We start from the raw sequence: 16,784 nt of genomic DNA, 5'->3' as shown, positions 1-16,784 counted from the left end.
AAGAAAAAAGAAAGCATGGAGACAAAATGAACCAAAATGTGCTAAAACAGGAGGCAAACAGACATCTCACTTCTTGCACTGGAAATCTGGACTGGCCAAGCAATTCAGAAATGTGGGTCTGGTTTGTTTTTTAACCTCATTCCGCTTTGTTGATTGGCCTGTTTCTGTTCTTAAAATGAATTACACCATGTTGTGTCTCCACTGTACAATTTTATCAAGGAGGTGACAAATCACGCTGTAAGTGACAGTCCACGCTGAAGTGGAATGCATAGTAAAAAACAATTTTCTTCAAATGAATTGCCGAAACCGTTAATCTTTATCTAAATGCCCACAATAACTGTTTTGTTCTCTGTGGCAGTTGGAAGAAAAAAAAATGTCTTCCAAAAATCATTCCGGCAGCCAAGCTGTTTGTAAACAAAACCTGGAGAAACATTTGTGATTAATATAAATTACTAATTCCTCTTTTAATGCCTAAATGTGACAGTGACTAATTCACACAGTTTTGCTTGAGCTGCCACTGAGTATTTCAAGAGGGATTGCTAACAAAAAAATGCTGTTGCACTGGTGTGTGTTTCTAAGAACAGCTACCACGGGTGCAGGTGCTACAGATGAGGAACTCTATCTCTGGCAATAACTTCTAACCACATTGGCTGATTGTTCCGCTCGGGATGGGGGGAAAGCACCAGCAGTGAAACGTACCCAACCCTCCCCTATTATAATCTGGAAGTGGCACATTTTGTACAGACATGGAAGTCAGTTAAAACAAACTGAGAGGGGGCTGCTGTTTTTGCTATCTAGTCAGTACCTTTCAGTGCTGAAATGAGAGACTGCTAAACTCCTCCCAATTTAATTTTGAACCTCAACACTGCAACAAAGCGTGGGAGCTAGAACGTGGGTACTTTGCAGCACACCACCAAAGAGCTGTCAAGGAGATGCTTCCTTCCTCAGAAGCATCATTCAAGTGAGAACCAGGTAGGAGAGGTTTCACACTGCCACTGGTGAAAAATGAATAATATACATACTTTAATGCTTCAGACAACTGCTTCAACAATTAATATCTTTGTCTTGTTATAAATGTATTTAAAATGTATTCTTAGACAGTCATTAATTTGAAACTCCAGTAGCATTATAATTTGCTTATACTGAACTACAAATAAAACAACTTTAAAAGTCTTGTGAAATACAAGAAAATTTGATAAAAAAGATTGCTGAACAGAAACCTACCCATATCAATCGCTCATATATGAACTACACAACACTGTCATCATCATCATCCTTACTGGACTATACTTTTATTTCTGAAAAAACATATGCTTTGCTTCTGCATCTCTGTTTGAGAAAGACAAACATTTTGCACCTTGCTAATGTGCCTATGGACTTCTGATTATGCAACTCCTCTACCCTATATTTTGTGATATTGTTTGCAGATAGGACCTAAGGAATTCAGATCCCAGCTCCATGAAGAATCAGCGAGAACTGTATGCATAACTCAGCTCTGTGAAGAATCAGCGAGAACTGCACGCATAACTTCACGCCCATGGAAAAAACAAATTCATTACTTATCTGTGCATCACTAGCCAGAAGCAATAGAGGTATTATTACTAAGCCCTCTTTAAGAGGACAGGCTGCATTCTTTTACAGTCCTGAAGATCCTGAAAAAGGCACTACATTTAAGGCAGACAGAAGGTCCTGCTGCAGCTACTGTTACAGATCCTGCCTCCAGCCTCAACATGGGGGTCTGTGCTGTAGGATAACAGTGCAGTCTTCAGTGCCTCAAACCTGAACATCTTCTGCAAAACCTCAACGGTTTAGAGAGAAGTAGTCCACATGCAGTTACAGGAATTGAGATAAAGGAAGATGACCCAGTATTACCAAAAGCAGATGTGTCAAAAAACACATTTAAAAAGAAATCCAAGATCATATCTTCAAAATATCCTCACCTACAACTCTTAAGACATAACGCATGTGAGTTAAGATGCTCTGGTTTATTTTTGCCTGAACACATTTTGAACATCACTATAACTGAGTTGTCAGGGCTCTTCAAATTGATTAATACACCTCCATTCTGATTATCCTTCAAATAATGAAGATCATTTCACCCCCAGAAGATCAGCAACCGCGTGTTATTCCCCATTTCCATCATAAGGAGCCTGGTTACATTTGTGCATAGAGGTATGGTATGAGTGAGATTTTGATACACCTTCAAGCCTTTCTTAATTCCCTAAAGCAGTGCTGTATCTAGCTGGCTATACCAATTGATACTTTAAATATTAAATATCCATGATGTAAAAACAAAGCCAGGGAGATTTTAGAGGCAGTAAAAATCTCATTTGGCCAATACTGTGGATGGCCTACTGCTTTTCTGAGGGAAAGTGAATACATTTGAAAGGCTGAAAAGACTTTTCTGTAATTTTTCAGAATAAAGCATTTCTATGTACTTCTGAATACTTTTGTGAAAAAAAAATCTTACTCCACATGATTTATGCTGACTTGCCAAGAATCTTGGAGATAGATATATTAACTGCATGTGTTGTTTTGAGCCCACGGTCCTGGCCACCTTGTCTGAATACTTAGAAATTAGAAAGTTATTGAGAATTCTGTAACATTTTCCTATTTCACAGCCTCCTCTAATATCAGAGGGTTAGGTAGATAAGAAACAAATTTGCATCTTTTAAATTCAAGTATATAAAAGAATTCAGAGTTGAATGCTAAATATTAACTTATGAAACAAGATCATCAGTCAATTGCTCAGCATGTCGAAGCATTTTTTCATTGAAGGAGTTTGGTTTTGGTCTAGTGGTTGTAGGCATGCATATGTAATCAAGTTTGTGTCATGACACATACAGTATCACCCAAGAAAGTGCTGCCTTGGTGATTTAGACTGAGGAACAGGGAAGCTTAACATGCTGATGACATGGAAGCAATGAAGTACAACATTGTTATTCCAAATGTCACGGCTATGCTATTTTCATTTCTGTTGGCATCTGCTCCATGTTACAAAATGCATACTTCCAATACAACAGCTCATTAAACAGGTTTCAGTTTGCTCAGAAATCAAATTAGAACACTGTTACAGAGTCATAAGTCTTCAGATAATTATTAATATTACTCTCCACTTCTGTGAATCCTTTCATCCACAGAATCCATGTGCTTCAGTTCATTAATCTCTTAACATTCCTGTGAAGTACCATTGAAATGAGTCTCACCCACCAACTAAGTGCAACCACCTCTGAGATGTTAAGTTATAGCTGTTGAACATCAAAACTGATTTAAAGCAAGGAATGATGAATGGTCCATCAGGATTTAAAGAGCTGTGAGCAATACATTCAATCGTACTTCCAGCAGAACACTGAAATTTAAACACTCACTTTTAAGAAAATTGCAATGGGATTTTTACAAGAATCACAAATGTAAAAATGTACAGTTACCAGTAGGGAACATTAAGTCACCATTTGTCTTAAGGCAGGTGCCTCACATATGGATTCATCAAGTTCCTAATGTTCCCTAAAGGTCTTTTATCCAAGGTCTAACCAATCTATCTTTTTAAAGCTTGTGATTTGATGATCAGATAACAACATTCAATGCATGCTTTATTTTTCTACAAAATGAACTGGCCTTTGTCAAGCAGCATAGATGAGAAAGAAAAAAAGAGAAGAGAAAACCCTGTCATTCATTCCTTCTGTGGTCACTCTTTCACTCTTCTAATGTCAAAAATCAGTACTTCAGTAGAAAGCAACACATGTCGCTGATCTTCACAGAGGGGTGAAAACCTTATAAAATATGCTATAGATCACATTCAGAGATGCAAGGGGAGTATAACCTCCCATTTTATTTTTATGTTGCTACCAGGATCTTAATGGCACTTCAATTTTTGAAGCCTGTGAATCCAAACCTTGTTCTTTAAACTTGCTTTCTAAAAGACATTCATTCCCTTTGAAAAACTCAGGCAATAAAGACCAGTGCTTCCATGGGTTCTCTCTTCATTTTCTTACATGGATTTCTCCTGGGTCCCAAATTATTCAACAGCTTTTAACGCTCCCTTTGAGGATTCTAAGAACACAACCAACGTCAAAATCTATTAGACACTGGTGATTATTTCTGGTTTCTTTTAAGCAGGACCAGCACTTAATCTTTCTGATGCTTTCCAAAAGAAACAAGTCCTTTAATCTACATGCTAGGCTAAACATGAATCCCCTTTAAAGGTCACCTTCCTTGTCTGTCGAAAGTTATCACAAAAAATATTTTTTAAAGTACACATTTGTCAAACCCTTTCAATTGCTTTGATTTCATTCAGAACATCTCAAGTGATTGTAGTAAACCAGCTATCAAAGCAGGATTCGTAGCAGAGTGGCATGTCCGATCCCACTGCTGTCAAAGCATCAACAGTGTTTATGTTGATCAGGTCTAAATTGAAAGGTTAATGGGGAACCTGGCAATAAACAATGTTTATCCAAAAGAGAAGTACAATTAACGTGCTAAAAATGTTTGTGTTTCTTTCACCATCCTTTAATAATAATAATAATATTCTTTAGTTAACCTTCATTTTTCAGATTTTGGCAAACCAGGATATCCAAAGAGAGAGTTCCAAAAGTGATCTTTGTGTTTTCATAAAACAACGACGAAATGTAAGCACCAGCAGTACTTAACTAACACCTGTTGAATTGAAGAAAGGCTGCCTTTTTTCACTTGCTGAAAGAAAAATCTCATCTTCTCGTTCAAAGTAAAATATATGCTGCTTAAGTCAACCATTTTGTCAATTAGAAACAATTTTTAATAGAAGTTTAGCCTCACGAGTAAATAAAGTGACTTCATTGTCCCCAGCATAAGCCAAGTATGATAGGACAACACTTACAATCAATCTGCTCTACTCATTCCTCTAAAGATCACACAACTCACTAAAGCTAAACTTTGTCCTGAGTCAAATCTCTGATTTTGAGTCTCAGTATTTACAGATTCAAGATGGAAAAACATCCAAACCAGGCCTTTTACAGCATGTAAGTCATTGGTTTGAGAGGACAAAAACACCTAAAGAGGTGTTCAGAAGGATTTTTTTCATACAACTCCTTAGTGAAAAAGATGACTGCTTTTTCACATATATTCTAAGTGCTGGATTATTTCAAAAAATAAAAGTGATTTCTAGAGTAATACCAGTTAAATATTACAGTGCTACTGATGTCAGAGCAATTTTGGTTTTGGTTTTTTTTTTTTTTAATATATCTTTTTAATCTTCCTAGTACTTTTCCCTACTCTTTTCTCCAGCTAGAAAGACCAAATACATTCCAGAGCTTTAAGCCCTGGGGGGTAATAATCTTCCCTCTTAGTCTTTCCTAGGAACCAAAGTCTTTGAAACATATTTTCATAAAGAAGTACAACTAGTACCAAGGGTGAAGGGCTCCAAAGAAGAAACTTGACCTGGAGGAAATTGCATCACTGCCTGTCCTCCTAATTAGTACTTTTTATCAACTATGCTAATTTCATAAAACCTATAAAACTGTATTCACCCCTCTGGGGGAGAACTTTCGAAAATTTTCTTCCATAACTCCCCCTGAAGATCCAATAAAGATCCACTTTAATATTACACCTCCTATACTAAAATTATCTGAAGTTTAATTTTTAGGCTAAAAAAGGCAACACTACACCAGCTGGTATATGGTAACAAAAACACTGACTGACTTCCTCTAAAAAAAGTAAGTATTCTAAGTAACCTAACTAAACCATCAGCCAAACTGTCTACAGCAACCTTTGACTGATTCTCATACTCTTCAGGATGCACATGAATAGTCGCACTGTTTTCTTTACATTATCTCCTTTTCCAGTAGAAATTTCCTCAGGTAAGTCAGGCTCAAAATCCAAGAAACAGTGTACCTATGCCCTCAGACAGCACCTCCTAACAGCAGACTTACAGTCAGCACCATAAACTGCTGTGCTGATGACACCAACTGGTTCTGATAAAGCAAGATTTCCAGGTTTATAGCAGCATGATAAAAAGAGAGAAGTGTACGTTTTTGGGTTTTTTTTTGGGGGGGCTCACATTTACCTTTTCTGATAAGACAAAATTGAAGTTCACAGTCCTTATGTTACTGCTCCCACTATAACAAACTAAACCTCTAGCAAACGTGGAGATCCCTAAATCAAATAACCATCTTACAACGAGTCGTGCCTGTTCATGCAAAACATTGATAGCTGCTAATATTAAGCTGGTGCTCAAGCAAGAACAATGAGCTCTATGCTGCTGTTTAAGATCATTCTTCTTTGAGAGCATGAAAAATACCTGCTAAAGTAACTGTTAATTACAGTGGTAAGATTTCTCAGTACTTTTCTCCCATATGGTATTACAAGCTATTCAACCTTGCCTCTGCAAAGTCACCTTTCTTAATTTTTGCTATACTGAGCCCAATCCTAAAAGAATAATAGCCAAGCTGGCAGTCTGGAAGCTTCCAGGGTCTTAGTCATATTGTCAGGTCCGTGTTAATTTCCATGAAAAGTGAACACTGCACTTCCTATGCCAACTGCCGATTTATACAGGGATATGAACAGTTCCTCCCTCTAAGTTTTCTAAATTCTGCCAATAATTCTTCACTAAAAATCAAAAATCCAGAACCAACACCAGCAGCAAGCTGTAGTAGTTTTATGTCCTGCCCCATCCCCCAAAATTCAGTGGCTAACACACCTGGAGAAAACATTTCAGTACAGGTCCTACCACAGATATTTCAGGAGGAGAGTAGTGAAAAGGCATAGGGCAAGTCGACGACAACAATTTGAAATATACTTACAGCTTTGAGATACAAAGATAGTAACCCTCCCAAAAATCAACCTGATCACGAAACATGGAATTCCACAGGATAGAGAAATTGATAGAGAATTGTAGCAGAGACTAAAGAAAAAAAGCACAAACAAACACTTAACCCTTAACCAATCACAAAACATGGCAGAATGTGGAAGAGAGTAAATTTAGCTTAACTGTCATCAGGGACTGCTATGAGCTCAGTAAGACCTCAGCTAGAGACCTTACTAACACAGTAAGCTAACTACTTAATTAATATGCAGAAGTAAGAGGTGGAGATAATAAAACACTTTTTCTACTACTGTTTTTTCCTTACGATGCTTACAATCAGAGAAGCCTCCAGAGGTGTGCAGAGACATGGTCCAACTACCTGGCAGCTGATAGAGAAAAATTACATCAGGAGTCAAACAGTTCCACAGACTTTGGAACATGGTGAGGACAACTTCCAGACACAAAGATGGAACCCACTAACAGAAGAGAGACAATTTTATATTAGAAATAATGCAAATCACAGGTTTGCCTATTGAAGCAGCAGCTAAGACCATCAAGGTGGAATGTCATTTGAATAAAAACCCTCAGAATCAGAAATCTCACAGAAAGAAGGAAATAGTTCAGAGAAACAAGGATGATGGGGAACAAACACCAAAAAAATCAAGGAAACAGCTAACATCAGCTTTCTTGAGAATATATTCTATGAGAAAAAGGCATACGTGTTATCAAGAAGCCTACGTACAACTGAAAGTACAATTTTACAAACTGCTTCTGAATTTAGTCATAAACATATTCACTATTTAAAATATTATTTATAACCATAATTAAATTCAAATCATAACAGCACACTATGTTGATGTGGTCACAAGCAATACAATTTCACCGAAGCTTTCTCAACTGACAATCAGAAGCTTCATGCAAATAAATGGTGGTAGCATTAAACATGACACAAACAAACAGCACAAGCATTTTGAAATAAAACAAGAAAGGCACATGCAAGAGATAAAACTAGAAAGAAACAGCAGCAAAAAAAAAGGTTACACAAATAAATCACAGGTAAAACAACAAGATTTTTAAAAGATGAAAAGGGCTCTTTTCTCAAGAAGAGGGAAAAAAAGCAGGGAAAAAAACCCACAAGTTATGTTTAGATATTTAAGAAGTAAAGCCTGATAACTGCTAGCAAAAATCTTCAGAATCTTGTGGAGAACAGTACAGCAGCAAGAAAGCTGTGAGTAACAGCAAAACTGTTTTGTCTTTCTAGGAAAAGGGCATAAGGATATATAAATGATAACATTCACAGTGCTCAAATATCAAAATAAACAACACATGCAAAATCCTGGAGGACAATAAAAATCCCACAGTCATTTTATCCATAGGTAAGGATAAATCACTGCGTTTTTCTCTGAAACAGCTGGACTGACGACTCAGAGAAAATCATGTGCTACTCCTTAATATTAGTAAAACTTTTGGCACTATCCTATTGCTTTCGAGAAGAGAACAATGTGCTTCACCTTAAATCAACAGAACAGCTTGGTTTGAAGACTGATGTCAGGATTCTGCAGTAATCTGTATCAGCCTGCTTCTAGCCACATCTTCCATTTTTTTCACTTCAACAGCCCTAATCTATACTTGCCAAATTGTCACTGATATTTTTACTTAGCACATTAGTAAAAATAAATCATCTGCAATTAAGGTAAGACAATGAAAATTATATGCTCATTTTAAAATATATAATTATGTAACATTATATATTTTAGGATTTTTCTTCTCTTCCTTGCTTTTGAGTTCATCTCACCTTGCACAGTACCTCACCTTAACTTGAATACTGAAACTTATGTTCCCTTCCAAAGGACATTAAAATCACTGATTAAAATTAATAATGTCGTGACATTATTTGTTTCTGCTTTCTCTGTATTTCATTTGCTTCTGTTTCAGTATTAATACTATTTTGTTTGTTTTCAGGCTAGCATACACTAACCTGAGATGAGCACCTGATAAGAACTAAGTAAAAATTAAGACTTCAGGTCATGCTCTGTTGTTTACTTTCCCCAGCCCCACACTGTGCACACCCTAACTAAATAAAAATTAATTTCTCTGTAAATATTTAATAACCTTTTCCTCTTTCAAAAGCAAACTCAATCAGTAGTTTTTGATTGCATGACTGTAATGTTGAATTCACTTACTCAATGTAAATTTCATATCAGACAAGTAAGATTTTTTTCCTTGCCTTGTCATAGAATGAACATGCAAAGAAGGGAGATCCAAGCTCATCTGAGCAACATATGAAGACAATGGCAAAACAAAGAAGAGTGGCATTTTTGAAATTAACAGTTCAGACAAAGAGACAGTGATTTTTCACTAATTATTTCATTTTCTGAAAATAATCGAAGCAATAGAGGAAAGCCACATCCTTAAAAGGTAAACTGCGAAGATTTTTGACAAAGCACCAGACAGTAATTAAGCTAACCAGCCACTTCATATTTCTGTCTTTGCAGAGGTCAAAAATATGCAACGTATTTTGTAACCCTTAAATAGAACACGCCAGACTGATGGTATATAGCCAGCCTTCCTTCTCTCCTGCAGAGAGGACAAGGGTTTCAGATCTGCTGAGCAAAAGAAACCTTTCACAGCAAAGCAGTAATTTCTTTAACATGCAGATACAGAAAGGTAGCAAAAGTGGCCTCCACACCCTGAACTAGCACCTGCATACAATTTTGATGAGGAAACAAGGAATAACATTTCACCATCTTGTTTCTTCAGCACAGACTAAGACAAAAACATTCCAGGATGGACAACTGTGCCCTGAGAAGGTCTGCCTGTTGTTAACTTATTGTACAATGCTTCCCTGAAATTTCTGCAATGTCAACCTTGTTCACATTCTCAGCAGAGCAAAGGATGAAGAAAAAAAAATAAAACTACAGAAAAGAAGTGTCACCAAAACATGACTAAAAATTTAATTCCAGCTAAGCTTACCTAAACTAATACTTTACATCTCTGTGCTATCTTTTTGCTTTCATTTTATCTTTCATTAAAAAAATTAATTCCATATGAACACAGTTGAATATCATAAAGCCCTTCAAATTTTAAAGTCCTTTGGAACAATTGTTTTGAAGGGAGCCCTTGGCAGTTAAATGAGTCAGTTAAATGAATATTACAGATTTTCAAATGAAAGTTACATGATTTTTAGTGACATATTGAATTTGAGCACAAATGAGAAAAAACAGGCATAAGCAACCTGAGTGCATTTAAATAGTAATGTCTAGCTTGAGAGTTCAATGGATTTTGCATGTTCTAACAATGAAGCTATTAGCTAGACAGCCCCAGATGAGATTTCTCATATTTCTTTCTTTCACTTTCATGTTTGGTTTTCAACTTTATTAAATATTTTTCCTTTTTTCTTTTCTGAAAAATGTAGAAAAACATTTTTTTTTTTTTCAGGCTTGCAGCGACTTATGCCATTCCTGTGCTACATTTTATTGCAACCTTGTGATGATAGACTGCATTCCTCAGCTTAACTATTCCTGCTTATTTGACTGATGATGCTCTGGAACTGAATTTAAAAAACCAACAAAACAAAAAAAATCCACCAAAAATTTCCATTGTTCAAGGGAGCCTGACACCAGAATTTTGAATGACACAGAATTCTCGCTGAAGTGACACAAGTAGGATCAAGTAGGACTGGGCCTACACAATAAAGATTTGTTTATCCTTGAACATTATCTGCTTAATTCTGATATCTTTATACTATTTCTCATATCAAACCCCAATTTTAAATAACATTATTTAAAATATTATTTTTAGTGTATTTTTTATTTTCGTGCTTAAGCACAAGAATAAGGCACATTTTTTCTGATGACAAAGCTCCAGCCACTAGAGGTTTTTACTTGATGAAAGAAAAGAAATTAATGCGAAACCATCCACTAGGACTGTTATTTCCCCATAGATTATAGAATGGAAAACAAAAATCTCAGTGTTGGAGAAATGAGGCTGAAAACGGGATCATACATACTCAGTTTCTCTAGTGAAATGAGTCGGAATGACCGTTTCACAGTAGAAAGGCCAGCTACACATATGAAAGCAATATTTATTGGGATCTACAGTCTGTCTAAAGCTTTCAACTCCGTAACCTAACACTAGAAACAGAAAAAAAAAAGTCGGAGCAGTCAAAACTAGTTAGAAGCAAAAGCTACAGGCATAAGACAAGTTGATGCAATAAGATCTTTGTTGGGAGTATTAAACACATGAGGCAGTTGAAATGGTATAAACTGCACAGTGGAGTCAGGGAATCAGTTTACCTAACCCACTGGATTTTAACCTCCTTGTGTTTTCACTTCCTTAGACCCACATGCTATCTCCTGCATCTCCTCTGGGTGCCTGGAGCAGCCCTGGTGAAGGTCTCTTCCCCTGCTTGCCTCCTGCTCCCAAAGCATTCCCATCCCCATGCTGACAGAAAGAGCTCACCCATGAAAAAGTCAGGGTGGGAAAGGAAGGTAGGAAAAAGAAACCACTTGTCTAGATACTAGGATTATTTGTTTACCTAAGAAATTACAGCTTTAAATACCACTGGACTACTGACATCAGCAGCATAATACCACTTAATTACACAGACATCACTTTCCTTGGGTCATAAATACTACAGAGACAAGAATATTTCCTCTAAGCAAGTAAGAAAATCCAGGTATTTCACATGCAGAGGATTTATTCTTTTTCTTCATATTTGGGGACAATTTCCATCCTACCCTTCTTGTCCCAACTCTCTACCTCAGAGAGCTGAAATAAATGTAATGGTGCATTTTGCTTTAAAAGTCAGCAGTGGTTCAGTGAACAAGCTGAAATGCTATTTCATGTGAGAAAAGAAGCTATGATTTAATCTCATTTTCACTAGCTAGATTCCTAGCTAATGTATCTGGGGATAGTTTAAGCCTTCATTCCTTTTAAGACATCTGCATTATATACCGTTTGCCCTTCTGTATTTTTACAGAGTACAGGTGAAAAATTAGCTAGGTTTCTTATACCTGCTGTGCAACAAATGGTAAAGCTATACTCACAGATGTAGAAATACTCCCGGCCTGGCCTGAACTCAAATCCCAGAGAGAAGGGTGTGAAGAGTTGGAACTTTTCCGAGAACTTCAATGGTCCATTTGGGGAATGCGGCCGATTACACTCCCACCTCTTGAACCCTTTGGAAGTGTGATCACAGGAGCTGTAGCCATCAAAGTTCACCATGTACAGAACATAGCGTTCGGTCTTATCTTCTGGCACTGAGTCTTCATAGTGAGGGCAGAACACATCCAGGTAGTCATTGATGCAGACATCAATGTGGTAGTCACCTCGCTGGAATCTGAAATCACAGGAAAAGTTCAAACGTAAGCACAGTTATCTCAGGATGACCTTGTTGCAGGGTGATATTCTCATAAAAAAGGCATCACTAATGGCACTTCATTTCACTCCAGCCACGCACATTCCCTCTCAAAAATGACCATTAAAATTCACCAGAGCTATCAGAGACTGATTATGCAGGAGTATGATCATATAACATTTTGGATAAAGGTTTCACTCTATTCTGTTACAAAATGAGTCTGTTCCTATCACCCACCAAGTTACAGCTATCTTTCCCAATGGTTTATCAAATAATAAACAAAGAAAGTGTCTGTCTTATTTGGCTAGTTTTTTTCAATTGAAGAAAGAAGCAAGAAGCAGAAAAAAGGCCAAAACTGTATCAGCCTTCCCAAATCAGCGTCTACATAAACATCTGCATATGCATGCAAATAGATAACCCAAACACATCCTTTTCTCCGAATCAGGCACTAATCACCCCGTGCTGAAAGCTGATTTGACTGCAAATAGTTCTAGTTACTACAAGAATACAAACAGGTTACTCTTTCTTCGTAAGTAGCAGCAGTTTGTCAAGATGCAAAGGAAAGTCTGTATTGCTTTTTAAAGAGATTTGAAAAGCAGTGCTTCTCCTTTGCCAAAAGTACACATTGGAGACGTTGCTCTGTTCAGATAAAAGGATTCTGGGATACAAATTATCAGCACTCAGCCTAATGTGACAGATCTGAATGAGTGCCAGCTGAGAAATACAGCGCAAGGCACTAGCCCAGATGCATTTTATTATTGCTGTTATTATTACTGACGACTCCTTAGAGATGTGGCATTCTTGTTTGTTGGGGGTGGGGAGGGTTTCCGTGTTTCTCCCCTGCATGTTTCACTTACATTACTTTTCAAATGCCTGCCATGGCGTCTGGAAGAAACTACGGGGACAAATTCACTGCCTTCATGGGAGTTTATACCATGATGGATTTAACGATTCTATAAACCAGGTCTATGCATTCATTAAACTCCCTGGGACAGCTAAAGAAACCAACCACTGACCTACTCCACTTCAGGCTGACTGGGTTGCTTGTAGCTTCTCTCTTTCACGGCTGCAGTTGTCAAGTGTACCACAGAGCAATAAAAAGGCCATGACAGATTTAACTATAATACTTCTTTTTAGCTGAGGGGCATATTTTAAACACCTGATGGGCTTGAAATCTGCCATCTGGATCCTTCTATCTAATTTCAGAGAAAAAGCAATGATCTGCTGGCCCTCCAAGGATAAATTCAGAGCAAACTACACCTTTTCATATCCCTACAATAATTTAACTTCAATAAAATAGCTTTTTAAAGGGGAAAAACTGAATACACATCAAAGCATGATATATCTGTATAATTTCAGCCAGTGCACAGCCTCACAGTTCCAGTCTGTAACATGGAAAATCCTTTCTGAACCACTGGTCTTCCAGGAGAAGTTACATTTATCAAAATTGTTAGTTAGTATATGGATAATAGTGTTTTTGTACTCCAGTGCTTTCAAAATCTGTCGCCTGAACAGATACCGTCTTAACACATTTGCAAAAATGTATTGTTTTCAAATTGGTGCCTGTTCTCTGAATCAGTTAACACTATGCCATTTCTTACAGGTAATGAAAAAGAGTGTAAGATACAAATAGAAAAGCCACATTCAGGCAATGATATCTCTATTTATTAATTTCAATTGTAGTTTTAGTAAGTAAAAATTGATATATACTTATATATGTCTGTTTGTGTGCAGACACTTTTTTATTTTAACCATGTAGGTGATAAACAATTCAGTTTTCTCAAGGGATTCTCAAGGTTACCCCTTTTATCAGGCCGTGCCTTCACCATAATGCCCAATTACAGTTCTGTGACACAAACTATATGCTTCCAGAATTATACTTATGTAATACATTCAAGATCAGACTGACCCTCTGTAACATTAGACTTTTGCAACACAAATAATCTTATGTGAACTGCTTTTCCACTCCATCTTAAAAGTCAGTTGAGAGCAATAGGAACTTCTTAAGTCCAATTCATCCAACCTCTGTACATTGTAATGAGATGGATCACACTTTCAGAAGCAGCTAATCCTCTCCTTTAACCAAAAGGAGAGTCTGGAGAGACACTTCCCAGACATTGTCTGTACTGTAAACAGCTGAATTTGAAGGGAAAAACCCAACTGCACAGCCCATGAAAATGAGATGGTAAGTACAAAGAGATAGACAACAAAATGTGTGATCACATCTTAATTCCAATTTAGCAATGAAATCAAACTTGTAATCTGCACCAGTGACATGGTGCAAAAAAAAAAATCAAAACTCAACTGAGTCCCTTTCAGCAAAGTTCCCTTCTGTTTTCTTGTTAAATAAAACCACAGTGTAACAATCCTCTTTGATCACTGGTATTTTAGTAGATTGCTTATTCCTTTTTTCAAGCAATTGAGTGTCTTCATTTGTTCCAGCACACACCAGCTATTAAGTGCTACCTAAAAAGCAGGTCTGAGAATGAAGCACACAGCTAAGGTGTTTTCATCCCAGTGCCTTTTCTTTCCCATTCCCCTGTTCTCTCAAGAGCTGCATTCCTCAGTCATCCACCGTAGCCAGGAAGTGTTTACATTTACGTGTCCAAAAACGGAAGGAGACTGTGCATATTTTAAGTGATCTAAACTGGCTTTTAGCCCATATTGTTGGCACAGGAGTGCACCTCCTCCAGGGAAAATATATACCAAGGTATTTTATCACGCAGCTCTAAGTGAAGTCTCTGTACTTCAAGTTATTAACCAGCTATGAATCAGAGAGCAGGTATTTATTTCCTGTCTTGCAATACCTGTCTTGCAATAAAGAAGTCAGTAATCAAAAACTCAGCAGGTATGCTAAAGAGATGTAGAACTAATTTTATGTTTCCAAAAGAGGCTACGTCTCCAACTTTTCTGTTGAAGTAAACTGAGACCATTTCTGTTTCTCCAGCTACAAGCATCTTGTATTTACCTCCTCAAAAAGGAAAGATAATGTCTTCTAATCTGAATAGAAAAGGAAGGGATGGCCATGAGTAACTCACAAAAAAATTAATCAGCTGAGAGTCCTCAAAGCTATTAAAGGAAACACTTCACAAACACACTTCCAAGAACTTTAAACCACATTTCAGAGGAAAACACTTAACATTTACTGACTGAAAACCTCTTACTTAGTAGCATAATGTCAGGTATTAGAGTGAAACAAAAGTTCCATTTCAAATTAAAGCACTGAAAAACATTTAGCTGTCTACGTATGTTGAAGAGTGAAACATCTAAAGGGAAGGTGGAGTCCATGAACAGACATATTTTCAGACATGACAGGAAAAGTAGATCTCCTGTCTCTTTTTCCAGTTCCATTCCAAACAGAAAACTTGCTAGTAATGCTACTGCTATACTTTCTCTTTTCCCAGTTAGATCTTCCTCCTCTTCTGGCAGGTCCTCATCCAGACTCCTGCGCCCTCTGGAACCATGTGGTTAACAGGATCTCTACACAAATCCCACTGCAAGGAAGAAACCAGTTCTACCTAGACTTTGCATAACAGAACATTGTGTAGTGGTAGAAACCAACCAAAAAGGCTTCTCCAAAAATCTGACAGGACCTTTTTGCAGATAATGTAATTTGTCTCCACGCACCCTAACTTACATACAGCAAAACAGAGCTATTCCTCAAACATAATCAACCTTTGGGTTTTGTCAGGTGGCATTCAAACAGTGTCTTGGGAAGTTGCATACTACAAAGCTATTAGGCAGTAGCGTTATAAAAGCCATTTTGAAGACAAAGACAGATAGTTAAGTAGCTTCTAAACCCAAATATTTCCATAACCAACAAACATCAGCTTGCCACGCAAAACTTGAACACTGCTTCCAGCAAAGTCTGTCAGAGGAATATTTCTGTGCTAAAGTGCCACTGATCAAATATCCAGGTATTCAGGATGCAGAATGAGAACTTCATGGTTATTTTAACCACAGAAAAACAAGACTAGCAAAACATTTTTTGAATAACTGGTGCCTTGCGTATTCTGCTTATCTGTTAACAAAAGTGAAAACACATGGCCTGTGTGCATGCTCCTCTTCATAATCTTAAATTCTTAAGCCTAGGTGCCTCATCTTGAACTTAACAACTTTGCTGGTCACTGAAAAAAGTGACAATTTATTTCAACAGATATTTAAAATGCAATAACAAATTTGTTTGGTTTGTCTCTTTCTTCCTTTTTTTCTTGGAATAAACACTACAAAAATCCAGTTTAAGAACAACAAATAACACTAATTGCCCATTTAGATAGATAAAAATATTCAACAGCTTCTGCTTGTTGCTTCCCCCACAAATCCTATTAGTTATATTCTGTTGCCCTTCCTGTAAAATTGACATACCAGATGCTCTACTTCAAGATAAGTGTACTGGAAAATTTCCCTTTTACTATGTCAACCTTTCTTTATTTGGAATCTGCTCTGTCAAATGAATGCAGCAAGGCTTCACTGTGAACCAGAAAAGACTTCAAATAACTGCTCTAACAATGAATTATGAAATTCAGGTGTTCAGTCAGGTATCAGAAGCGATCAGATGCAAATGTTCCCTATTCTGGTGCCTGGAGCCTGCACAGCCTGTTTACACCACTGTGCAGAGGACACTGCCATTGCCAAATGCCTTGCCCCAGT

General features: G+C 37.2%; 1 protein-coding gene across 4 annotated transcripts in view; it reads right to left on the bottom strand.

Annotated features, from left to right (window-relative positions):
- The window catches only part of EFNA5 (ephrin A5), a 213,402-nt gene that overhangs the window by 28,319 nt on the left and 168,299 nt on the right, over positions 1-16,784 (bottom strand). For all 4 annotated transcript variants that reach the window (XM_085042622.1, XM_085042619.1, XM_085042620.1 and 1 more), the window contains one exon: positions 11,824-12,116. In XM_085042622.1, the coding sequence (XP_084898748.1) occupies positions 11,824-12,116 (293 nt within the window). The remainder of the gene's footprint in view (positions 1-11,823; positions 12,117-16,784) is intronic.

This window comes from Lichenostomus cassidix, chromosome Z (assembly GCF_008360975.1).
Source record: "Lichenostomus cassidix isolate B80296 chromosome Z, HeHo_3.0, whole genome shotgun sequence".
NCBI lineage: Eukaryota > Metazoa > Chordata > Aves > Passeriformes > Meliphagidae > Lichenostomus > Lichenostomus cassidix.
This window is presented reverse-complemented; position numbering and strand designations above follow the sequence as displayed.